The sequence below is a fragment of the Somniosus microcephalus genome, chromosome 9, assembly GCF_052327205.1.
Source record: "Somniosus microcephalus isolate GS21.2 chromosome 9, FLI_Smic_1.0, whole genome shotgun sequence".
Taxonomy (NCBI): Eukaryota; Metazoa; Chordata; class Chondrichthyes; order Squaliformes; family Somniosidae; genus Somniosus; species Somniosus microcephalus.
This window is the reverse complement of record NC_140995.1, coordinates 178,511,211-178,537,576: the sequence shown is the minus strand read 5'-3', so window position 1 is coordinate 178,537,576 and position 26,366 is coordinate 178,511,211. Positions and strand designations below refer to the sequence as shown.

General features: G+C 44.0%; 1 protein-coding gene across 1 annotated transcript in view; it reads right to left on the bottom strand.

Moving 5' to 3' along the window:
* The window catches only part of LOC147112873 (gamma-aminobutyric acid receptor subunit rho-2-like), a 73,588-nt gene extending 52,187 nt beyond the window's left edge, over positions 1–21,401 (bottom strand). Inside the window, exons 1-2 of the mRNA XM_085997637.1 lie at positions 18,457–21,401; positions 10,443–10,549 (exon numbers count right to left, since the gene is read on the bottom strand). Coding sequence (XP_085853763.1) covers positions 10,443–10,549; positions 18,457–18,647 — 298 coding nt within the window. The 5' untranslated portion in view covers positions 18,648–21,401. The remainder of the gene's footprint in view (positions 1–10,442; positions 10,550–18,456) is intronic.
* Between the last annotated feature and the right edge of the window lie 4,965 nt (positions 21,402–26,366).

Below are 26,366 nucleotides of genomic sequence, written 5' to 3'. Positions count from 1 at the left end.
CTGGCATCTTTCTTAATAGAAAGTTGGTTCTGCTCCCTCCATGTCCAGCTTGTGTGCGACCACAGGCAGTGCATCATTCAGATCTATGCCCAGTTTCCTGGCAGCAGTCATGATGCCGCCTTTATTCCAACCAGGCCATCAGGTCACTGGCTGGCTACTGTATGACAAGGGATATCTTGAGACTTGGCTCATGATTCCCGTCAGTAACCCAGGCACAGCTGCAGAGCTGGCCTACAGTCGTCGTGCTCGATCAACACTGATGTTGCCTGGACTGTTTGGGAGGACCTTTGCAGTACAGTGTGGGAAGACCTGAGCAAGTATCCAGATCTGTGGCCATCTGTTGAGTACTTCATAACTTTGCCATCATGAGGGACCAGCCCTTATCACCACCTGGGCAGCAAGAAGTGCAGCAGGAGGAGGAGCAGCATGAAGAGGGAGAGCAGAACCAGCATTGACCACCAGTGTCCTTAGCTGACAGAGTTCTCAGAGAGCAGCTCATCCAAGAGCGCTTCATGTGAACCAAGCCTCCCATCCCCAGCACACCAACAGTCCCACAATCCTTAACTCCATTGTCAAGTATTTCATTGACAGTGAAGCACTCTGGGACATTGAGGTCGTGAAAGGCGCTATATAAATGCAAGTGCTTCCTCTCTTCTTAGAGCATGATTCTGTGAGCTGGGATCATGGAACCACCCTGATAAGACATCTGAAGAAGTATAAATCAGTGAACCTGAGGTACTCTGTCCATCAGGGTGGGGTGGAAATGGCTGAATAATTCATCCACTGGAAACACCCTTAATAACTTTATAGGAGAAATAAGGAAAAGTGTTTTCTTGCCATAAAATAATGGCGACGGCACATTTCTTCTCCGAAGACAGCAACCTCCCTCCTCATTCAGCCAAACTTACTTACTAACTACCAACAAACCTGCTGATGAGTTTTCTTCGGAACATACTTCCCCTTTCACCAGTGAGCTTTATTCTCTATTCAGGAACTGATTACATCCTCTTCCAGTGCATGAATCATCCATGAGATATTACATCATTTGTTGCAAAAAGCATTTCACAAATACATTGAGTTAATGCTGCTTTGTATTATCTTTAAGCCACCAGTATGATGCATGAAATTACGTAATTCTAAAATTAAACATGCCCCAGTAGAAATGTTGTTTTAGATAGACATTTTATTTTAGGAATTTGAATGCTTAGTATGCTCCACAGGAGGAACCGCATCTCGAGGGATTTCTTTGCAAGCAGCATATCAGACATGTGTGTACACTGTGTTTTCCCAAGATAGATAGGTAGGCAGCTGCTGTACAGACACACACAGACACGCAGCACAAATTGCTGCTTCCTCTAATCCACACGGTCATCAGGAGACTGTGAGCGAGTTAATCCTCACTTGTACATCCACTGAGCTTCCAGATGGTTAGTCAAATTCCATGGCCAATGGGGTTTGCACTAAGCAGGAAAGATACAAAATCCAAAAAAGCGATTTGCAGTCTTAATTCCAAGTGCATGTGGCCGCACACTGTGTGGGAGGAGTGGAGAGCTTTAAAGTTACAGTAACCTCTAGGAGAAACCAATCTAAATTGAAGGATAATGAATTACTGCTCCTATTCTAAAGAGGAATGTTTGAGTTATAGTGGCTACTGTTAACAAGAGCGAGCATTATAGTCCATGGTAACACAAAGGGGATGGAAAAGATTTTTTATTAATCTTTTAATTACAAAGCCACAAGTTGAACTAACAATGTTGTTTCTTACATGTCCTGGTAACAGAGTCATTACATTTCAAAAATCTGGCTTCTCAATTTTGCAATCAGCTGAACAGCGCCATTTTTAGAGGAATCGCAGGAATTTCTAGCTTGCAGCCAACTCCTAATGTTAAAAACAAAGTTATAAAAAAGAACCTATCGAAGGCAGTCAAAATTGGGACCCAGGATGACCGATGACCTAGCAGGCCAGATTTTGCAATATACGCCTTTGCACCCTACTTTGAATAGGTTATAAGTACAGGCAAAGCGTGGCCAGAAAGCACGGTTTGTAGCACACTTGGATGTCAAGTGCAGGTAATCGTGCAGCAGATGACACAACCCTGTGGCAACCTGTCTTGTGAAGCAGAGACAGCAAAGACAGGACTCTTCTGATGGGTCCAGCTATAGGCTCTGAGGTAGTGATGGGTGTGGGCATTGCACCGCCATTTATTGGCCCCTTTCAAGTTCCTCATCTCCATTATGCAGCGCGTTCAAAACCTCAAAGGTTCTCACCTCTTTGAATAGTGTGATTTGAATGCCAGCAGCAACCATGAAAAGAGTTCTCCACAGTTGTTTTCAGGTACGTGTGACGGTGCCAGTAGTTGTGGTTGGTGGCATCTTGGAAGATGCAACCAATTAGGCTTTGCAAAAGATCACCCTGGCATCCTTCTTTCATGCAGTATCACTAACATAGGATGCGTCCAGAGAGACAACCAGCATAACAGTTAATCAGGCCTTCACACATATCCGTGTCATCAGGCCTGTTGTCTCAACCTTCCTTCAAAGTTGGAGCGTCTATAGTAAGGGGAACAGATAGGCGTTTCTGTGGCCGTAGACGTGAATCCAGGATGGTTTGTTGCCTCCCTGGTGCCAGGGTCAAGGATGTCACTGAGCGGCTGCAGGGCATTCTGGAGGGGGAGGGTGAACAGCCAGAGGTCGTGGTCCACATTGGCACCAACGACATAGGTAAAAAGAGGGATGAGGTCCTGCAGCAAGAATTTAGGGAGCTAGGTGGAAGATTAAAGAGCAGGACCTCAAAGGTTGTAATCTCTGGATTACTCCTGGTGCCACGTGCTAGTGAGTATAGGAATAGGAAGATAGAACAGATGAATGCATGGCTAAAGGGATGGTGCAGGAGGGAGGGCTTTAGTTTCCCAGATCACTGGGTCTGCTTCTGGGAAAGGTGGGACTTGTACAAGCTGGACAGTTTACACCTCAACCAGAGGGGGACCAATATCCTTGCGGGGAGGTTTGCTAGCACTGCTGGGGGGGGGTTTAAACTAACTTGGCAGGGGGATGGGATACAGAGTGGAACTATAGTAGGGGGTGATTTACAGCCAAATACGGAGGAAAAAACAAGTCAGCTGGGAAGGCAGAGCAAATATGTGAAGGCAAAAGGGAATATGGCAAGGCTGGAAGGCATTTATTTTAATGCAAGGAGTCTTGCAAATAAGGTGGATGAACTGAAGTTGTTGTTGAACACATGGGAGTACGATATTGTTGCTATCATGGAGACATGGTTGAGGGAGGGTCAGGACTGGCAGCTCAATATTCCGGGGTATAGAATCTTCAGGCGAGACAGAGGGGGGTGTAAAAGGGGAGGGAGTGTTGCAATATTAATTAAGGAATCAATTACTGCTGTAAGGAGGGATGATATATTAGCGGGTTCCTCTAATGAGGCCATATGGGTAGAACTTAAAAACAAAAAGGGGGCAAGCACTTTGCTGGGAGTGTACTATAGGCCCCCAAACAGTCAGGGGGAGATAGAGGAACAGATATGTAGGCAAATCTCAGAAGTGCGAAAATAATAGGGTAATAATAGTGGGGGATTTCAACTTCCCCAATATTAATTGGGATAGTCAGAGTGTGCAAGGCTTAGAGGGTGCAGAATTCTTAAAGTGCATCCAGGAGAGCTTTTTGAGCCAACATGTAGAAAGTCCTACAAGAGAGGGGGCGGTACTGGACCTAATTCTAGGGAATGTAGCCGGGCAAGTGGTGGAAGTGTCAGTAGGAGAGCATTTTGGCGACAGTGACCATAATTCGGTGAGATTTAAGGTGGTCATGGAAAAAGACAAAGACGGCCTGGAAATAAGGGTTCTAAATTGGGGAAAGGCCGATTTTAATATGATAAGGCAGGATCTGGCCAAAGTGGACTGGGAGCAGCTACTTATAGGAAAATCCACATCAAAGCAGTGGGAGACTTTCAGAAGGGAAGTAGAGAGAGTACATGTAGAAAGTCCTACAAGAGAGGGGGCGGTACTGGACCTAATTCTAAGGAATGTAGCCGGGCAAGTGGTGGAAGTGTCAGTAGGAGAGCATTTTGGCGACAGTGACCATAATTCGGTGAGATTTAAGGTGGTCATGGAAAAAGACAAAGACGGCCTGGAAATAAGGGTTCTAAATTGGGGAAAGGCCGATTTTAATATGATAAGGCAGGATCTGGCCAAAGTGGACTGGGAGCAGCTACTTATAGGAAAATCCACATCAAAGCAGTGGGAGACTTTCAGAAGGGAAATAGAGAGAGTACAACGCCAACATGTTCCTGTAAAGGTCAAGGGTGGGACCAACTAGCAAAGGGAACCTTGGATGACAAGGGATATACAAAAATGCATTAGGAAAAAAAGGGGGGCTTTTGGCAGTTACAAAAGACTAAAGACGGAGGAAGCCCTAGAGGAGTATAAAAAGTGCAGGGGCATACTTAAAAAAGAAATTAGGAGGGCGAGGAGGGGCCATGAAATAACACTGGCGAGCAAAATAAAGGAAAACCCTAAGATGTTTTATAAGTATATTAAGGGCAAGAGGATAACCAGGGAAAGGGTAGGGCCCATTAGGGACCAAAGTGGCAATCTGTGTGTAGAGCCAGATGATGTAGGCGGGGTTTTAAATGAATTTTTTGCATCTGTGTTCACTATGGAGAAAGACGATGTAGACATAGAAATCGGGCAAGGGGACTGTGACATACTTGAACATATTAGCATCGAGAGGGAGGAGGTTCTAGCGGTTTTAGCAGGCCAAAAAGTGGATAAATCCCCAGGCCCAGATGAGATGTATCCCAGGCTGTTGTGTGAGGCAAAGGAGGAGATTGCAGGGGCTCTGACACAAATTTTCAGAACCTCTCTGGCCACAGGGGATGTACCAGAGGACTGGAGAACAGCTAACGTAGTACCATTATTCAAGAAGGGTAGCAGGGATAAACCAGGGAACCTAACATCTGTGGTAGGGAAATTATTGGAAAAAATTCTGAGGGACAAAATTAGTCTCCACTTGGAGAGGCAAGGATTAATCGGGGATAGTCAGCATGGCTTTGTCAAGGGTAAATCATGTCTGACCAATCTGATTGAATTTTTCGAGGGGGTGACTAGGTGTGTGGATGAGGGAAATGCTGTGGATGTGGTTTACATGGATTTCAGTAAAGCTTTTGACAAAGTCCCGCATAGGAGACTGGTCAAGAAGGTAAGAGCCCATGGGATCCAGGGTGCCTTGGCGCGTTGGATCCTAAACTGGCTGAGTGGCAGGAGGCAGAGGGTGATGGTCGAAGGTTGCTTTTGTGACTGGAAGCCTGTGTCCAGTGGGGTACCTCAGGGATCGGTGCTGGGACCCTTGCTGTTTGTGATCTACATAAATGATTTGGATGAGAATGTAAAAGGTATGATCAGTAAGTTTGCAGATGACACGAAAATTGGTGGGGTGGTAAATTGCGAGGAGGAAAGCCTCAGGCTATAGGATGATATAAACGGGCGGAAAAGTGGCAAATGGAATTTAACCCTGAAAAGTGCGAGGTGATGCATTTTGGACGGACAAATAAGGCAAGGGAATACACAATGAGTGGTAGGACCCTAGGAAGTACAGAGGGTCAGAGGGACCTTGGTGTACATGTACATAGATCCCTGAAGGCAGCGGAACAGGTAGATAAGGTGGTTAAAAAGGCATATGGGATACTTGCCTTCATTAGCCGAGGCATAGAATATAAGAGCAGGGAGGTTATGATGGAGCTGTACAAAACGCTGGTGAGGCCACAGCTGGAGTACTGTGTGCAGTTCTGGTCGCCTCACTATAGGAAGGATGTGATTGCTTTGGAGAGAGTGCAGAGAAGATTCACCAGGATGTTACCTGGGATGGAGCGCCTCAGCTATGAAGAAAGACTAAACAGGCTGGGGTTGTTTTCCTTGGAGCAAAGAAGGCTGAGGGGGGACCTGATTGAGGTGTACAAAATGATGAGGGGCATAGATAGGGTAGATAAAGAGGAACTTTTCCCCTTAGTAGGGGGATCAATAACAAGGGGGCATAGATTCAAGGTAAGGGGCAGGAGGTTTAGAGGGGATTTGAGGAGGAACTTTTTCACCCAGAGGGTGGTTGGAATCTGGAACTCACTGCCTGAAAGGGTGGTAGAGGCAGGAACCCTCATAACATTCAAGAAGCATTTGGATGAGCACTTGAAATGCCATTGCATACAAGGCTATGGACCAAATGCTGGAAAATGGGATTAGACTGGACAGGGATTGATGGTCGGCGCAGACACGATGGGCCGAAGGGCCTCTTTCTGTGCTGTATGACTCTATGACTAATCATCTGCAAAAATGAGATCTGGTCTCCTGTGTCTACAGATCTACAGGCTACTGTTCAGATACCGGTAAGTGGGCACAAAGCACCTGTCGTGCAGCCTGACCTGCCTGGTGGTCTCTTCTTCCTCCAAGCACCTCTAACATAGGGAACTCCCAATGGGAAACCATTGATACCAGTAATGGTTCTGGGGGCAAAAATAATTGCCCAGAATTTGCAGTTGTAATGACGGCAAAACTGACAGAGCTCACCATCATTACTGTGTAAAACCGACAGCAACTTCTGGCGTCCGCACATGCGCAGTTAAACGTGGAAATCTGGAAGTTGCTGTCAGTGATACCCTGCTCTTCCACAGGCTGCGCTGTTGCAGTCCTCACAGCTGCAGTCAACACAGAATCATTGAAAAAGTTAAGCCTTGTTGAATGAAGTATAACTGAGTTTTTAACAGCATACTAAGCCATAATTACTGCTGAACAATCTCTCTGGCCCTGAAAAACTAATTTTGTATGTGGAGTGTCATTCCTTCCATTCCATGATAAAAAAAATTCCATAGATTTTTAAAATAATAAAAATGTTTTTTTTTCCAAGTTTGCTTATAATTATTTCATCTTCTACCTTAATTCCATATGTATGTCCCAACCTTTATTTCACTTTCTGTAAAATGATTAAAAAGTGAATGATAAAACCTACTTATTACTTCCTGGCTTGCTGCCTGTGAGAATTCTTCAATATGATTGGCTGCTCAGCCTGCTTGATGATTTCACTGATGCTGGACGCCACAGATCCCCTATAGATAGCACCAGATGGAAAGTCACATCGGAAAAGGGGAAATCGACACTGCAGACCCCCAAAAACTTTGTGGGCAGCTTTCTTCGAAGTCAGCGGCGAGCGCCATCACTTCGCCGCTGACCGCAAAATCTGAGCCATTAATGCTTTTGACACAAAGGCTCATGAGGACCAAAGTGGCTGTTTATGTTTGTATGAAAATACAACAAAATAAAAATATTTTGGTTACCATAAAACATATCCATGACTGTTGATGATCTCCAATAATTTAAACATTCTTGCTGTGACTAATCTAAAAGTGCTCATGACGAAGTTACAGCAGAGAGAATAGTCCAGTTAAAACTACCTAATTATTAAGTGCCACATAATCACTTTCTCAAGTTATTTATGTTGCCTGTAAAACATAAACTAGCAGAGGCAGCCATCTTGAATGTCTTGACAGAGAGAGTGTTTCAGTTCATAAAAGAGATTCACACTCATATTAGACATACTAAATTGTCAGAGATTGCAACACTGACAAAAAACAGTATCACAAAGGCAGTCATTTCTTTCCCTAATCGCCCATCTTTAGGTTTCCACCATCAGTTTCTTCTTCAAGTGGGAGAGTTGAATTATCTGGTTCATAGCAGTCTCCACAGCCACTGTCAACGCTGCTCCATCAACATCTAACAAAAGGGTAACCATGGATACCAACTGTCAGTGTTTCACGCTGGCATCAGTGGTTTAGGGGCCTGGTCCATGTGTTGGCATTTGCTGAGAAAAAACAGCATGGACTGTACCCTCTCTCCTTCATATTGCTCCCATTATTAATGGAAGTGGTTCTCACCCCTGAATACTGTAAAAGAGAATTCTTGAAAGAACAGGCATTCCTTCCTATAATAGAGGGTGGAATCACTTCCATTAGCGGCAGCACTCAGATAGGAATGACACTGGGGTGGGGGTGGGCGGGGGACGTCAGGGGTGAGGGGAGGGAAGCCAGCAGACACTTGGAGGTGGAAAGAGACTCCATGAGTGATTTGCACTCATGACGAGATGGCCAGTAGCACTAACTGCTTTATTCCCAACTGGCAGAAGTTTTTTTTGGAGATGAGTATACTTCTTTAACTGCATTCGCCTCACTCACCTGTGGCTCTGTGTTGGCAGTGGGAGGGAGGGTTGCTACTGGGGCTTGCCTGAATGACCCACACTACAGAGTAGCATGGAGTAGGGCAGTGGACCAGGCAAGCTGGCTGAAAGGATGCTGTGAATAAAAATTTGGTAAGAGAGTAAAAATACTGAGATCAGTGACACCTATGACAAAGGTACGCCTTTCACCATGCAGTATTACAGCATGCTGTCATACTGCTAAAGAAATGGAGTGCCAGCCTGTTCCTAATTTGCCACAACTGGTAATTCCTAGAAGCACTTGCCATGAGCAGATTAAGGGCGTGGGGTAAAAAATACAGTGTCATGGTAATAATCAAAATATCCCACAAGGGTGAAATCATAATCCTGCAGTAACTGGTCAGCAAATTCGACATCACCCACAACTTGACCACTTCCACACTCTCCAAACCTGTCACTACTTCCAAGACCTAGACATAGGCCCAAAACTCAATAAAACTTAGCACTTTAGAATCTAAAATAACTTGCCACGGTAATTCCCTCTCTGCAACACATTGACCTTCAGTTTGACAGGGAAAAAAAGAGACAATCTAAAAGGTTCTTAGCAACAGGACCCTGGCCATAGTCTTCTGAAAGAGCAATAAGAAGTACTGAGACTTACCCTTACAAACTTCACATGTAGCACAACGCAAAAGGCCCTACTCATGTTAAACATATCACACTCCTCAACAACTCCACAAATTCTCTCTCTCCCCAACAGGCAAGCACTGGAGGGACTGCAGCCCCAGGCTGCACCACTGTACATGTATCCTCATCTTCAATTCTTCTGAGAAGTAGTCTGGAACACTACAAGGATTTTGATTGATTTTACCGCCCCCTCTACACACATCGTGCCTGTTCAGCCTACAAGTAGCTAAGAGGTCCCCCTGAGGTGGCACAACCTGCTTCCTCTATTTACAATAGACATGTGAATAAAACACAGATGGAGAATATGCCAATCTGAATGGGTAATGTAATCGTTGCATGCGCATCTGTGGACATTTGCCCCAAGGCATAGTTCCTTTAAGGTCACAGGAACACGTGGTTTTTTGCTATCATTCAGTGCCACAGTCTAATGTATCCTTCTGTTTTAAGGCTCAAACAATGGTGGCCACTGCAAATCAATGTGAAAGGCCACAAGTCAAATTTTAAATATCATTACCAGCCTACTTCAATTAAAAAAATGTGCAATAAGCCTTCTTAAAAAAAAAAAAATCCTGCTTGATTTGTGAAATTCCACAAGACCAATGTTGATATAATCGTGCCTACAATTACAAAGTTGCACGCTGATGCTGATCAAGCTCCTTGGATCAGATACATTTCAGGCTAGTGCTGCAGATCATGCAAAAATAAGAAGCTACAATTGAAATTCAAAACATTTAGCAAAATAAAAAAGTGATAAAACAGAGGTCTTACCATCCCCCACCCCCACACAACATCAAGGTCCTTAGAAGAGTTCACCTGGATATTCTGAGCAGTGGGAATCCCATGGGCTGGTTGGTGGTGCAGGCTCCCCCATCTCTCAGCACGCGGATATTCCAGGGCTAGGCACATTTTAATATTCTGTGGCGAGTGCCCAGTGCCATCAGGTTACCTGTCTTGAGTAGGATGGGGAGGAAGTTGCTGTGGCACTTACCACAGCAGCACAGCACTGGGCTGAGGACAAATTACTTTGTGATCGATTGCACTGGGCAATGCCAGTTTTAAAACCCTGCTCCACTGCCTTAGCAATGCTGGATGCCAGGGACGCATTCCCTTCCTTGATGCCCAGCGTTGCTTAGGTGTTAATGGCAGAAATACATTGGATGATGTGTTCCCTCCATTAACATTTCATTTCAATATGTTTGCCTAAATATTGGGTAGGCCGACTCAGCATCTGCCGTCACTTCCAGCAGAGTCCCAGACTGGTCATCCATCAGTATGAATCCTTTCAAGCAGCTACAATATATTCTATATGGGTTGTTCCTCCGTAATTGGTTCAAGAATATAGTACTCGTCATTCTTCATCTAGCATTCTAAATTCATAATTTCTGCTTTATGTTCCTTTCTGGACAAGCTACCACATCAAGTGAATTGCTTATAACCACCAAAATGCTGAAAACCTTGCTTTGAATTAAGGGACTAGAAGTCCTGTGCAATACTGTCAGAAAAGCATGCATTAGAAGTTTAATCACCGATAAAATAAAACAAGCTCCTACCACCAAATGCAGGTCTCATTGTGAAATCATGATCATCCACTCTGAGAAGGTGTTCAGGCTTTGTTGCTCGAGTTTTGGTTAAATCCGGACTTCTCTTTAATATGGGACTGCAAAGGGCAACATATCTGATCAATTTCACTGTCCTTAGAAATATATCATTATAAATATTATTAATAATGTGACTGGTGCCAGACAATTTAAGTGGAGCATTACCATTTATTTAAAATCAACACATAATATTAACTTGTATTCTCTTTTTTTAAAAAGCCAAGACCTTCCTTTTTTCAAATTATTTTCTCTATATCCCTGGTCACCCCTCATATCAATCCTGGGTGAGAGAAAAGGTATGCAACCCACCTCCACCCATGCCACTCCAAAACGGATCGATAAGAAGTGGTCTGGTGATGACTCTTTCACTGACTTTCCCTTCTCCCATACAGGAAACACCAGATGTACCCAAAGCACTTAGCTGTGGCCTGGAGTTTAGTGGCGAGAGAATTAGCAGCCACAAATCAATGATCCACCAGCCTGTGATGCCTTAATGCTTCAGCACACTGTGCCATGTCACATCCCTGCCTGTTTTTTTTATTTTTAAACAATGAACTTGACAATTACTGGCAAAGTTTTTTGAAGATAGCAACAAAGGACTATTACTGTTAATTTTAATTGGATTAACATTTACAATCTCTTGGCCAATTTTGTTAATTTTTAATGTGTGTGAAGAAGAGTAAGAAACTGCGTGCCATTTGAAACATCACAACTTAGATTAGACAAACATTATTCTCTAAAACATTACTTAACACCATGGCTGCTGAAATCCTTGAAAATTCAACATTTAAAAAAACTTTTATCAACTGGATGTCCTCAATTCTATTTTAAGCATTTTGTTTTATGATGCTATGCCCCACAGAGGCAGATTTGCTCACTCCTCGGGGGAGTTACCCTCTTTCTTTGAATGGGGTTATCCGCCACATAACCAGCACAATGCTCGCAAGCTGCACTAATGTGAGAGTACACAAAGCCTCCATAAACCTTCCACAAAGCTGCATTATATCCTCAAGGTATCCCTGGTAACCCATAATATTAATCTTCATAGAATCTCAGTCAAGTTCCACCAAATTATGGGAGCTGCTGACTGTGGTTCCTGAGCGAATCCTGTTAGAATAGCATTGAACTGGCTGAGGGGCTGGAGAGTTTTAGAATTGGACATTAAAGCCTTCCCCCTCCCACACCTCCAACCTATAAGACATACCTTCGGGCTGCTGCTGTGGCTCGAAATTGCAGAGGTCTTCATTGAGGACAGCCAGCAGGTGTCTGCAGCTTGCCAATCTGATGTTAATGTGGTCCGAGGCCAAATTGGGTGGGCCTCGGGACTACCCGTTCAGGCACTGGGATCGTTTTCTGTGCCGAGTTCGCATCATCCTGCCGAATATCTAGGCCTATATATTGTATTTAAATCCTGGCCTCTTAAAACAGTTGGTTTAATTTACTGGAACTGGTAATCTCTTTCCTTGATTAGTTATGGAATAGTTTAGTTATAAAATGTCCTCCTCTGGAGCAATCAGAAATCACCACTTTCACTTTCAAAGTAGCTACCAGTTTCAATTTGAGTTTACCAGAAAGCAGCCCGAGTCACAACTACCAATGTGGGGAGTTGAATAAGTAGAAATAAAGAGTCCCGCTGTAGTAGTACTGAGAGACCAGACAACATCTTGCTATCTTCCTTGGTCAAGTCCTGTTAGCTGGTAATAAAATACCTTTAGGTCTCCTAATTGATTTCTAAGATTAAGTTTCCTCCTACCTTTCAGATGTATATGTATGCTCCCTTGATGATAACACCAATATACCTTTTAGTCGATGAACTGAATCCAATACCTCAACTTTCCTAAATGCCAGCCTGGTTCTGTGGTAGCACTCTCAACTACGAATCAGAAGGTTATAGGTTCAAGTCGCACTGCAGGACTTGAGCACATAATCTAGGGTGACACTTCAGTTTAGTAATGATGAGATGCTGTATTGTTGGAGGTGTTATCTTTTGGAGGAGATGTTAAACGGAGGTCCTGTCTAGGTAAAAGATCCCATAACACTATTTGAAAAACAGCAGGAAAAGGCTTCTGGCCAAAGTTTATCCCTCAACCAACACCACTGAGAAAACAAATTAACTGGTCATTGATCACAGCTATCTGTGGAACCTTGCTGTGTATAAATTGGCAGCGGTGTTGATTTACATAACAATAGTGACTACACTTCAAAAGTAATTTGTTGGCTAAACAGCACTTTGAGATGTCCTAAGGACATATAAATGCAAGTTTTTTCTTGCCATCTTTTTTCCATACTGTGGGTGTGTTAGCAAGAAATCTTGTGTTCCAAACTGTGCCACTTTTCTTTAGAAGCCTGCATACCAAGCCATCACAGTCACAGTGATCTTGGAGTTTTGAAATTTAAAAAAAATGTACTCATAGGATGTAGGCATCGCTGGCAAGGCCAGCATTTATTGCCCATCTCTAATTGCCCTTGAGAAGGTGGTGGTGAGCCGCCCTCTTGAACCGCTGCAGTCCGTGTGGTGAAGGTACTCCCACAGTGCTGTTAGGTAGGGAGTTCCAGGATTTTGACCCAGCGACGATGAAGGATCGGCGACATATTCCCAAGTCAGGATGGGGTGTGACTTGGAGGGGAACTTGGAGGTGATGGTGTTCCCCTGTCCTTCTAGATGGTAGAGGATGCGGGTTTGGGAGGTGCTGTCACAGAAGCCTTGGCGAGTTGCTGCAGTGCATCTTGTAGATGGTACACATTGCAGCCACGGTGTACCAGTGGTGGAGGGAGTGAATGTTTAAGGTGGGAATGGGGTGCCAATCAAGCGGGCTGCTTTGTCCTGGATAGAGTCGAGCTTCTTGAGTGTTGCTGGAGCTGCACTCATCCAGGCAAGTGGAGAGTATTCCATCCCACTCCTGACTTGTGCTTTGTAGATGGTGGAAAGGCTTTGGGGAGTTAGGAGGTGAGTCACCCACTGCAGAACATCCAGCCTCTGACCTGCTCTTGTAGCCACAGTATTTATGTGGCTGGTCCAGTTAAGTTTCTGGTCAATGGTGACCACCAGGATGTTGATGGTGGGGGATTCGGCGATGGTAATGCCATTGAATGTCATTGGTAGGTGGTTTGGCTCTCTCTTGTTGGAGATAGTCATTGCCTGGCACTTGTGTGGCACGAATGTTTCTTGCCACTTATCAGCCCAAGCCTGAATGTCGTCCAGGTCTTGCTGCATGCGGGCACAGACTGCTTCATTACCTGAGGACAATGTTGTTAAAATTTACAGGATGCAAAGCTGTGACCTACCAGGAGGAGTGGGCATGACTGCTGATTACAGAGATAAAAAAACACAAAGTTCAAAATAAAGACTTGACATATACTGTAGAAACCAAACTCAGACCTCAGAAAGCACACTTAGAGAACACAAAGTATAAAGTGTCTTTCTATGCTTCCAGTGGTTAGGATCAGGCTGGAAAAGATGCATGTTGAGAAACAGACTTCTCTCACACAAACTGCATCAGTGCAAAGGATTGGCAGAAAAAACCCTGAAAATATTCACTTGAAGTACTGATGTATCACATATGATATAATTGGGATTATGGAGACATGGCTCCAGGGTGACCTAAGCTGGGAATTCAACATCCAGGGGTATTCAATATTCAGGAAGGACAGGCAAAAAGGAAAAGGAGGTGGGGTAGCACTGCTGGTTAAAGAGGAGAGTAACACAATAGTAAGGAAGGATATTAGCTCTGATGATGTGGAATCTGTATGGGTAGAGCTGAGAAATACCAAGGGACAGAAAACGTTAGTGGGAGCTGTATACAGACCCCCAGACAGTAATGCTGAGGTTGGGGATGGCATTAAACGGGAAATTAGAGATGCGTGCAATAAGGGCACAGCAGTTATCATGGGTGACTTTAATATACATATAGATTGGGCTAACCAAATTAGTAACAATACTGTGGAGGAGGAATTCCTAGAGTGTATACGGGATGGTTTCCTGGACCAATATGTCGAGGAACCAACTAGAGATCAGGCCATCTTAGACTGGGCATTATGTAATGAGAGAGGATTAATTAGCAATCTTGTTGTGCGAGGCCCCTTGGGGAGGAGCGATCATAATATGATAGAATTCTTCATTAAGATGGAGAGTGAAGTAGTTGACTCAGAGACTAGGGTCCTGAATTGAAATAAAGGAAACTACGATGGTATGAGGCGCGAGTTGGCTAGGATGGATTGGGGAGCATTACTTAAAGGGTTGACGGTGGATAGGCAATGGCAAACATTTAAAGATCACATGAATGAACTACAGAATTTGTTCAGCCCTGTTTGTCATAAAAATAAAACAAAAAAAGGTGACACAACCGTGGTTAACAAGGGAAATTAGGGATTGCATGAGATCCAAGGAGAGGACATATACATTGGCCAGAAAAAGCAGCAAACCTGAGGATTGGGAGCAGTTTAGGATTCAGCAAAGGAGGACAAAGGGATTAATTAAGAGGGGGAAAATAGAATACAAGAGTAAGCTTGCAGGGAACATAAAAACTGACTGTAAAAGCTTCTATAGATATGTGAAGAGAAAAAGATTGGTGAAGTCAAGCATAGGGCCCTCGCAGTCAGAATCAGGGGAATTTATAATGGGGAACAAAGAAATGGCAGACCAATTAAATACATACTTTGGTTCTGTCTTCACAAAGGAGGACACAAATAACCTCCCAGAGATGTCAGGGAGCATAGGGTCTAATGAGAGGGAGGAATTGAATGAAATCATTATTTGTAGGGAAATGGTGTTAAGGAAATTGACGGGATTGAAGGCCGATAAATCCCCAGGGCCTGATAATCTACATCCTAGGGTACTTAAGGAAGTGGCCCTAGAAATAGTAGATGCATTGCTGGTCATCTTCCAAAATTCAATAGACTCTGGAACAGTTCCCATGGATTGGAGGGTAGCTAATGTAACCCCACTATTTAAAAAAGTGGTAGAGAGAAAACGGGGAATTATAGTAAGCCTGACATCGGTAGTGGGGAAAATGCTAGAGTCCATTATAAAAGATGTAATAGCAGAGCACTTGGAAAACAGTGACAGGATCAGACAAAGTCAACATGGATTTACAAAAGGTAAATCGTGCTCGACTAATCTACTGGAATTTTTTGAGGATGTAACTGGTAGAATAGATAAGGGAGAACCAGTGGATGTGGTGTATTTGGACTTTCAGAAGGCTTTCAATAAGGTCCCGCATAAGAGATTAGCATGCAAAGTTAAAGCACATGGGATTGGGGGTAAGGTACTGACTTGGATAGAGAACTGGTTGGCAGACAGGAAGCAAAGAGATGGAATAAATGGGTCTTTTTCCAAGTGGCAGGCAGTGACTAGTGGGGTACCGCAGGGATCGGTGCTAGGACCCCAGCTAGTCACAATATATATTAATGATCTAGACGAGGGAACTAGATGTAATATCTCCAAGTTTGCAGACGACACAAAGCTGGGTGGGCGTGTGTGCTGTGAGGAGGATGCCGAGAAACTCCAGTATGATTTGGACAGGTTGGGTGATTGGACAGATGCATGGCAGATGCAGTATAATGTGGATAAATGCGAGGTAATCCACTTTGGTGGCAAAACCAGGAAGACAGATTATTATCTGAACGGCAATAGATTGGGAAAAGGGGAAGTGCAACGAGACCTGGGTGTCCTTGTGCACCAGTCGCTGAAGGTAAGCATGCAGGTGCAGCAGGCGGTTAAGGCAGCAAATGGTATGTTGGCCTTCATAACGAGAGGATTCGAGTACAGGGGCAAGGATGTCTTGCTGCAGTTGTACAGGGCCTTGGTGAGACCACACCTTGAGTATTGTGTGCAGTTTTGGTCGCCTTATCTGAGGAGGGATGTTCTTGCCATGGAGGAAGTGCAGCAAAGATTCACCAGACTGATATCTGGGATGGTAGGAATGACGTATGAAGAGAGATTGGGTCGATTGGGCTTATATTCGCTAGAGGTTAGAAGAATGAGAGGGGATCTCATTGAAACTTATAAAATTCTCACAGGACTAGACAGACTAGATGCAGGAAGGACGTTCCCGATGGCGGGGGAGTCCAGAACCAGAGGTCACAGTCTAAGGATAAGGGGTAAGCCATTTAGGACTGAGATGAGGAGCAATATCTTCACCCAGAGTGTGGTGAACCTGTGGAATTCTCTACCACAGAAGGCAGTTGAGGCCAATTCATTAAATATCTTCAAGAAGGAGTTAGATATATTTCTTAAGGCTAAAGGGATCAAGGGATATGGGGAGAAAGCAGGGACAGGGTACTGAATTTGGATGATCAGCCATGATCTCATTAAATGGTGGAACAGGCTTGAGGGGCCAAATGGCCTACTCCTGCTCCTATCTTCTATGTTTCTAAAGGACAATTTAGATGGATCTGACTGAAAACATTTTGTGAAGGGACCAAGAATCCCTGTGATTTCTAAGTCGGGTTGTTTGCCCAACCCATGGTATGTGAAGATAGAGATTTGTTCTCTATACTAACAACGAATATATTTTAAAACCTATTTTATGGTATCTTTCTGAAATAAATCGGTACGAATTTCAAAATTTGTTGATCAAGAATAGTTTGTGATATTACTTGGGATCTCAGTCACAAACAATAATTCAAAGAAGATCTTAGCAGAAACTTCTAAAGAGAGTGGTGTGTTTTAGGAATTTCAGCCGTTAAATGATGACATGCAGTGCATGAATAGTCTGTACATTGTACCTTTCATGTCAAAATTCAATAGCACTCTTTCGTTTTTGTAACAGGAGTGTTTGAAAGTGTTTTGCCAGAGTGATACTGGAATGAAATGAATTCCTGTAAAAAAAAATCTTTATTCAAAGACATATTTGAACAAAACACCACAGCTCTCTGCAGTAGGGATTAACCAATACCATTCTGTCCAATCTATTTTTAAGTCTATCTCTGGAAATAATTCAATGCTGCTTAACTCAAATAATCTGATTATACATTTTTTAAAAACATTTGCTGTGTTTTTAGCACGTTGCTTATTTGAATTTATTAGATAATTCAAAGCTTTAGGGTAGAAAATGACATTGAATTATCAGGAGTAGACTGTATCTGGAACCAGTACAAATATTCAAAAATATATCAGAAACCTGACAATGTGGGAATTAGGTATTTCCCGACAAGAGTAAAAGTTCCAGTGGTCATGAAGTGAACCGTGCCTCTGGCTTCTCCTCGTCAGGTGTCAGTCAGCATTAGTACCAGTCAATCACTACTTTTGAAACATATAATCACAAAGTAACTAAGGTGCATTTAAATAGATACATAACATCTTAGTGTTCCACAGTTGCATACTATGCTATGAAAAATATTACAAAGGCAACATACTACAAAGCAGCCCCATTATATTGATTGCATAAACCATATTTGCCCACTACATACCTTCTATAATATATATATATATATATATAATAATTGCATTAGCTCTGGGGAAAAGTGTTGAGAGAAACTTTTGTCAATATTTTGATTTAACTTGTCACTTAATCAAGGAACCAGAAAAACACGTAAAAAATTGAGCATTAATAATTCATTAACAATTAATATTCTTCCAGCATCTGCAAAATTATGCTTCAAGCAGAATTCTCAAAAGTTGATATCAAATTTTCTATCCCAAATCCGCCAATCTCTAGAAAATTAATTTTGGCATTTGGATCATTCCAGTGCTATTGAAACCAACAGAACAAGATAAAGGATGAGGAGACTGATGTTGGATGCTCTATAGTAAGCCTTCCTGCTGCGTTGATGCTTGCATGCAGTGAAAAATGCCTTCTTAACTTTCATTTTCCTCTCACCTGCCAGTGAAGAACTGATTCAGATTTTTTTTCTTACAATTACAAAAGAATTGATTTTTGTCAATCACAACACCTTATACTTTAACAACTTTAAATGACCTGGGTTTTGTCTCATAGACGTTACTGGCAATGTCAAGACTCCTTACCTGCCCTTTTTGAGGTGTTCTACCTGAGGTGCCCATCTTTTCTTCCTGTGCTTCCTGCTTTCAGCAGCTATTGTCAGGCAGCAGAGTATTAAGATAGTTTTAAAAAAACAAGGCATGCTTTGCAAAATCGAGACAGTTCCAACAATAGTCCTGTAAAACCCTGCGGTGCGAATCACTTCTCGTTTAAACATTGAATCGGTTTTTACTCCAGCAGCATTCTCCGGTTGGTGCCGCGGCTATCGCTCCTCCAATGTGTGGGTCAGTGCTCCGACTCATCTCGGCCTCGTCACACTTCCGACTACCCCGTTCTCCAAACCGCTGGGGGAGCAACTTTGGTGTCAGCGCCGCTTTGTGATTGACAGGTGGCCATTATCCATAAAGGCAGCAATCCCAGCCTGGCGAGTTATCCCGAGTGCCGACACCTTCTTTAGAGAGCAAATCGGGGTACAATGAGAAAACCGGTTTCTTTACGCATGCACGCATCGGGTACGAGATTAGGAGCAAATGTTTATCACATTAAATTATATAAACAAGAGATCAAAAATAATATTTTCTAATAGCTGACCAGGACAATCGTGAACAATGTGATGGTTTGCCGGGATGGGAAATAAAGTCTTCGTTTCAGATTTAGGAAAAGAAACGCCAAGAAACAGTAAACTAAAAGCAGCTGCTTGAAGAGTAGTTCGTTTTGCATGTTCAGTACCAAACTATTGTTTGATTCAACCCAACTTGTGTCTACGTTTTGGAATTCGTACTTTAGTTTATAAATAAATATTTCAGGGTATCGGACACAAGTAAAGCAGCTGTGTTGCGGAGGACAGATGTGATTTATTAATTTTTTTCCCAGAAGCTGTTTTTATTTTCATTTGTTTCTAATTTCTGATTAGAAAATTTGACGTGAGAAGTAAATGGATATTGCAGTTAATGGAGAACTGCACTGGACCCTCAACAAGAGATTTTTTCCCCTCATAGGTAAATGTGCATATTCGCACCACTGCAATACAGGACAAGTGAACTAAGGGACGTTTTCAGATCATATCAAAGAATTATTGCTCACTTGTATTCAAAGATTGAATTTCAGGCTCTGACAGATATTCAAAATTCTTCTTATTGGTGCAGCTGGTTAATCTAGTGGTTAACTACCCCATCATTAGCGAGGACATGGTCAGCTACAGTAAACTGCTTGATCAGTTAAATTGGGTTTCATCAACCATTAGGATAAATCAGTTATTTGACCATTAAGTGCTCAAACAGTAGAAAATTGTAACTTTGCACCCTTGCCAATCTCTTGATATTGCAAAGATTATTTAATACAAAAGAAACACTTTTAAAACACTATTGAGTGCTGTAAAGATAGCAATGTGAGCAAATCTCAACAAGTCTGATATTGCTGAAAATGATTAACTTTTATATCTACACACATTGACTGAACAAGCTCCAGCCTCAGTTTAGTTTTCATTACCAAAGGCAAAGATATAAAACCAAACACTTCAGGGCTCAACCTTCCCTTAATGATCGCCTGTCCTCCGATCTGTCAACATACACAACACAACCTCATCTGATATCGGAGGTCAGCTTGGGAACTGTAGTGTATGTACCTTTAAGAGAGAACTACTTTTACAGCTCCTGTATACTGTAGTACTGGCAGTGACCACACCTGTATATAAGCCTTGAGCATGCCTCTGTACCCCCAGTCTTGAGACTACCCTACTCCAGTAAACACCTGTTGATTGTTAAGTTACAGCATCCGTGAAGTTATTTGAAAACATCATACTCTCAGAATCACGGATCTAACAGTGGCGACGAGTGTCGATTCGAATCTACCTGCAACTCTGCATTTCCCTTCAAGGATTCGCTCCGGGAGGGCGGTGGAAGAAAGTCGAGGCCAGAAGCACGGGCGTCGACCACGAGCAACCGCCCAGTCGTCCGGCAGAGAGTGAACATTGCAGGGGAGGCTGTTGAGAGCCGGGCTTGGTTCCCCAGCCACGACGATCCAGCAACAGACTGACAACAGGTACAGCGCAGACCCTTCCCGGACAGCGGCGGCTGGAGCCGACCGACGGCAGAGAAAAAGCCGAGCAGCGTCGACGGGGTAAGACAGAGGGTGAAGCGCACAGGGCGCAGCCGGGGGTTGAAAACCGAGCGGCGTCGAGGAAAAACAAAACGGAGATAAAGAGGGTAAAGCATCAGCCAGGGCTCAAGGGCTGAACAGTGTCCGCGGGGAGAAGAAGGGAGAGCGCGGGAGACGCCATTGAGCCGCAGAGAAGGAAGAGCGCGGGAGACGCCATTCTTAGAAGCCGCAGCGGAGAAGGGCGAGCGCGGGAAGAAAGGGAAGCGCGGGAGACGCCATTTTGTGCCAGCGGAGAAGAAGGGAGAGCGCGGGAGACGCCATTGTTGACAGTTAAATCACACCCAGGGATGCCGGAGAGTGGCAGTATCTCTACGTTTGACAATGAAGTCGAAGATTGGGCGACATATGTGGAACGTATTGAGGTGTACTGCAGGGCAAATGAAGTGCCAGATGCTAGGAAAGCACTGGTTTTGTTAAATTCCATGGGTGCTAAAACTTATGGCTTACTGCGAAACCTAATAAACCCAGAGAAGCCCGTGAATAAGAATTTTGAAAGCATAGTAGAAATCCTACAGGACCACTTAAACCCCACACCGCTGCCGATAGCAGAAAGATTTAAGTTCCACAAAAGGAACCAGCATAAAAACGAAAGTAATGCTGAGTACTTAACGGAACTGCGCAAGCTATCGAAACACTGCCAGTTTGGAGTGGGACTAGCAGATACGTTAAAGGACAAGTTTGTGTGTGGGCTTCAAAGTGAAGGAACCCAGAAACGGCTTCTATCAGAAAAGGATCTTACGCTGGACAAGGCTTTCAGCATGGCAGTATCACACGAAGCAGCCGCAAGGGGCGCTGCAGAGATACAACGGCGACCACAAGAATATGGCACCAATGAAATGTCATATGGAACAGGGAAGTGTTATCGCTGCAGCAGAACACACGACCAGAAGGATTGTTGGTTCAAGGACCAAGTGTGCAGACAGTGTGGAAAAGCAGGACACATAGCAAGAGTCTGCTGGTCAGGGAAGAAAACCAACAGCAAGAAATCTCCACAGGAGAAGTACAAAAAGGTACATAAGGTGATGGACAGTAGTTCAGACGAACAGAAAAGTGATACAGACTCCGGAAGCAAGGAGCTGGGTTGTCTGAAACTACATAAGGTAACCAAAATGGAGGATCACCAGACTATCTGGGTCATACTCAAGATAGACGGAGTCCAAGTGAAAATGGAATTGGACACAGGATCAGCCCTAACAGTCATAAACCAAAGGGACTACAAGCGGCTATTTTCACACATACCCTTGAAAGCTACAGAGATTGTCTTCAGGACGTACACGGGGCAAAAAGTCTACCCCACAGGAAAAATAAGGGTGAAAGTGATATACAAAGGCCAGGAAATACCTAAAATAGACCTATATGTATTGCCAGATGGAAGACCACCATTACTAGGACGTGAATGGATCTGGAAGATACAATTAGATTGGCATTCCATACAGGCACTGAAGGTTGAGGCCAAAAAGGATGACGACATCACACCTGGATGACTGTCAAAAATGCTAACTGACGCAAAAGAAGTGTTCCAGGAGGGACTCGGACCACTAAAAGGCATAACAGCAATGATTAAAATAGAGGAAAATGCAAGCCCAAAGTTTCTTAAGGCCAGACCAGTGCCTTATGCGATCAGACCAGCTGTCGAAGCAGAGCTGGAAGGGTTGGAACGTTCAGGAGTACTGTCCAAAGTAGACTGGAGCAAGTGGGCCACACCCATCGTTCCTGTAATGAAGAGGTCGTTGAGTAATACGCCTGGGGAACCAAAGAAGGTCCACATAAGAACATAAGAAATAGGAGCAGGAGTAGGCCAATCGGCCCCTCGAGCCTGCTCCGCCATTCAATAAGATCATGGCTGATCTGATCCTAACCGCCAATCTACTATCACAGAACCATCTCCTGAATCTAACAGAATTAGACACAAGAAATAGGAGCAGGATCAGGCTACACGGCCCCTGGGCCCGCTCCGCTACCCACAGGGCCATGACCGATCCGAACCTAGACTCATGTCCAAATTCCTGCCCGCTCCCTGTAACCCTTAATTCCCTTTACTTCTAGGAAACTGTCTATTTCTGTTTTAAATTTATGTAATGATGTAGCTTCTACAGCTTTTTGGGGCAGCATATTCCATGGACCTACCACCCTCTGAGTGAAGTAGTTCCTCCTCATCTCAGTTTTGAAAGAGCAGCCCCTTATTCTAAGACTATGCCCCCTAGTTCTAGTTTCACCCATCATCAGGAACATCCTCCCCGCATCCACCCGATCCAACCCCTTCACAATCTTATATGTTTCAATAAGATCGCCTCTCATTCTTCTGAACTCCAATGAGTAGAGTCCCAATCTACTCAACCTCTCCTCATATGTCCATCCCCTCATCCCAGAGATTAACCGAGTGAACCTTCTTTGTACTGACTCGAGAGCAAGTATGTCCTTTCTTAAGTATGGACACCAAAACTGTACGCAGTATTCCAGGTGCGGTCTCACCAATACCTTGTACAACTGAAGCAATACCTCCCTATTTTTATATTCTATCCCCCTAGCAATGAAAGCCAACATTCCATTGGCCTTCTTAATCACTTGCTGCACCTGCATACTAACCTTTTGAGTTTCGTGCACCAGGACCCCCAGATCCCTTTGTACTTCAGTACTTTCCAGTTTCTTGCCATTAAGATAATAACTTGCTCTACGATTTTTCCTGCCAAAGTGCATAACCTCACACTTTCCAGTATTGTATTCCATCTGCCAAATCTCTGCCCACTTACTTAGCCTGTCTATGTCCCCTTGCAGGTTTTTTATGTCCTCCTCACTCACTACTTTCCCTCCCATCTTAGTATCATCTGCAAACTTTGATATGTTACACTCGGTCCCCTCCTCCAAATCGTTCGGTCCCCTCCTCCAAATCGTTAATATAGATTGTAAAGAGTTGGGGACCCAGCACTGACCCCTGTGGAACACCACTTGTTACTGATTGCCAGTCTGAGAATTAACCATTTATCCCAACTCTCTGCCTTCTGTTAGATAGCCAATCCTCTATCCATGCCAAAATATTACCCCCAATCCCGTGATTTTTTATCTTAAGCAATAATCTTTTGTGTGGCACCTTGTCAAATGCCTTTTGGAAGCCTAAATACACTACGTCCACTGGTTCCCCTTTATCCACCCTATATGTTACTTCCTCAAAGAACTCCAGCAAATTTGTCAAACATGACTTCCCCTTCATAAAACCATGCTGACTTTGTCCTATTAAATTATGATTATCCAAATGTCCTGTTACTGTCTCCTTAATAATGGACTCCAAAATTTTACCTACCACAGATGTTAGGCTAACCGGTCTATAGTTTTCAGCCTTCTGTCTACTGTCCTTTTTAAATAAGGGTGTTACATTAGCAGTTTTCCAGTCTGCCGGGCCTTTTGCTGAGTGGGGATTTTAAGGTGACAGTGAACCCAGTCCTTCACACGGTACAATATCCGCTTCCACGAATTGAGGATATTTTCGCCTCGCTATCTGGCGGTAAACGCTTCACCAAAATTGATCTAGCCCAGGCGTACTTGCAAATGGAGGTAGAAGAAGCCTCGAAACAATACCTCACGATCAACACTCATGAAGGTCTCTACCAATACAACCAGCTGGTGTTCGGGGTAGCATCGGCTCCGGCTATTTGGCAAAGGGCGATGGATCAAGTCCTGCAAGGGATTCCAGGGACCCAGTGTTATTTGGACGACATCCTGGTCACGGGCGAAAATGACAGTGATCACCTTGCCAACCTGGAGAAGGTGCTCACTAGATTAAAGGAATATGGGCTGCGAGCTAATCGCCACAAGTGCGAGTTTTTCCAGAAGCAGATCTCGTATTGTGGCCACGTTATCGATGAAGAGGGGTTACATAAGTCCCCTGAAAAGATTGAGGCAGTAGTCAAGGCTCCAGCACCGGAAAATGTGTCACAACTGAGGTCGTTCCTCGGGCTGGTAAACTACTACCATAAGTTCTTGCCAAATTTGTCTACGGTATTACACCCACTGCAAACAGGGGTACCATGGAAGTGGAATGACGAACGTAAACGAGCTTTCCAGAAGTGCAAAGAATTGATCACATCAAAAGAAGTGTTGGCCCATTTCAACCCAGCACTACCAATTCATTTGGCATGTGATGCATCACCCTACGGTGCTGTCGCACAAATTCCCAGACGGGTTGGAGAAGCCAGTAGCCTTTGCGTCTCGGTCACTAACCTCAGCCGAGCGCAACTACGCCCAGATTGACAGGGAGGCCCTCAGCCTAGTATGGGGAGTAAAAAATTCAACCACTATCTGCATGGGCAAAGTTGACCTTGCTGACTGACCACCAACCACTTGTCTCCATCTTTAATCCAAAGAAGGGCGTTCCGGTGATGACTGCACAACGGTTACAAAGATGGTCCCTTTTTCTAGGGGCGAACCAATATGAAATAGAATATAAAGGCACGAAACAGCATGGGAACGCTGATGGGCTATCACGCTTGCCACTGCCTACTATGGAGGAAGCACCCAGCAGTGGACCCTATCGAGATATTTTATTAGTCAATAATTGAACGATTGCCAGTAACTAACACAGATATAGAGAAGGAGACCCGCAATGATCCAACACTGTCTCGGGTATATGATTTGACGGTGAGGGAATGGCCAACACACGGCGACTCACTGTTGCCAGCATTCTCATCCAGAAGAGAACAGCTGTCAGTATGCCAGGGGACAGTGATGTGTGGATCCCGAGTGGTGATGCCACCCAAGCGAGAGAGTGCTAAACGAGCTTCCTGAAGGTCATCTGGGAGGGGTGAAAATGAAAAGCCTTGCTAGGGCTTATGTGTGGTGGCCAGGGATCGATCAACAAATCGAGGACCTAACCAAGAGCTGCTCAAGATGCCAGAAGGTCCAAAATGCACCACCACATGCCCCTCTACACCCATGGGAGTGGCCCTCCTCTCCATGGCAACGGGTGCATATTGATTTTGTTGGTCCATTCATGGACTCAATGTTCTTAATAGCAGTGGAAACTGATGAACTAACCGACGAAAAGGGGCCAGAATCGCCTCCGCACCAAGAACAAGAACCTCAGGAAAGGCGCTATCCAGAAAGGATCAGGAAGCCGCCCCAAAGACTTAATCTATAAATGGACTATTTTTGTTTAATGTGCATGTTAAAGTATTAATTGTTATTTGAATATTATGGGTACTGCTAATCTAAAAGGGGAGGAATTGTAGTGTATGTACCTTTAAGAGAACTTTTACAGCTCCTGTATACTGTAGTACCGGCAGTGACCACACCTGTATACAAGCCTTGAGCATGCCTCTGTACCCCCAGTCTTGAGACTACCCTACTCCAGTAAACACCTGTTGATTGTTAAGTTACAGCATCCGTGAAGTTATTTGAAAACATCATACTCTCAGAATCACGGATCTAACAGGAACCAGATTGGGTTCATTGATAATGCAGAAAACGTCCCGGGCCACTTCACGGAATCATAATTAATAAAAAAATCGACACTAAGTCAAAAAATGTATTAGGGTGACTAAAAGGTTGGTCAGAGGTGAGTTTTCACGAGGGTCTTAAAGAGAGGGTGGTGGAGAGTCAGAGAGCTTATAGTGCAGTGCTTAGGACCTAGACGGCATAGCCACCACTGGTCGAGTGAAGGGTTTTTAGGATAGAGGCTTGGAGAAGGTTACAGGCCATGAAGAAATTTGAATATAATAATGAGGTGTTGAGAGAACAGAAGACAATGTATGTCAGCATGGAAAGGGGTGATGTGTGAACAAGACTT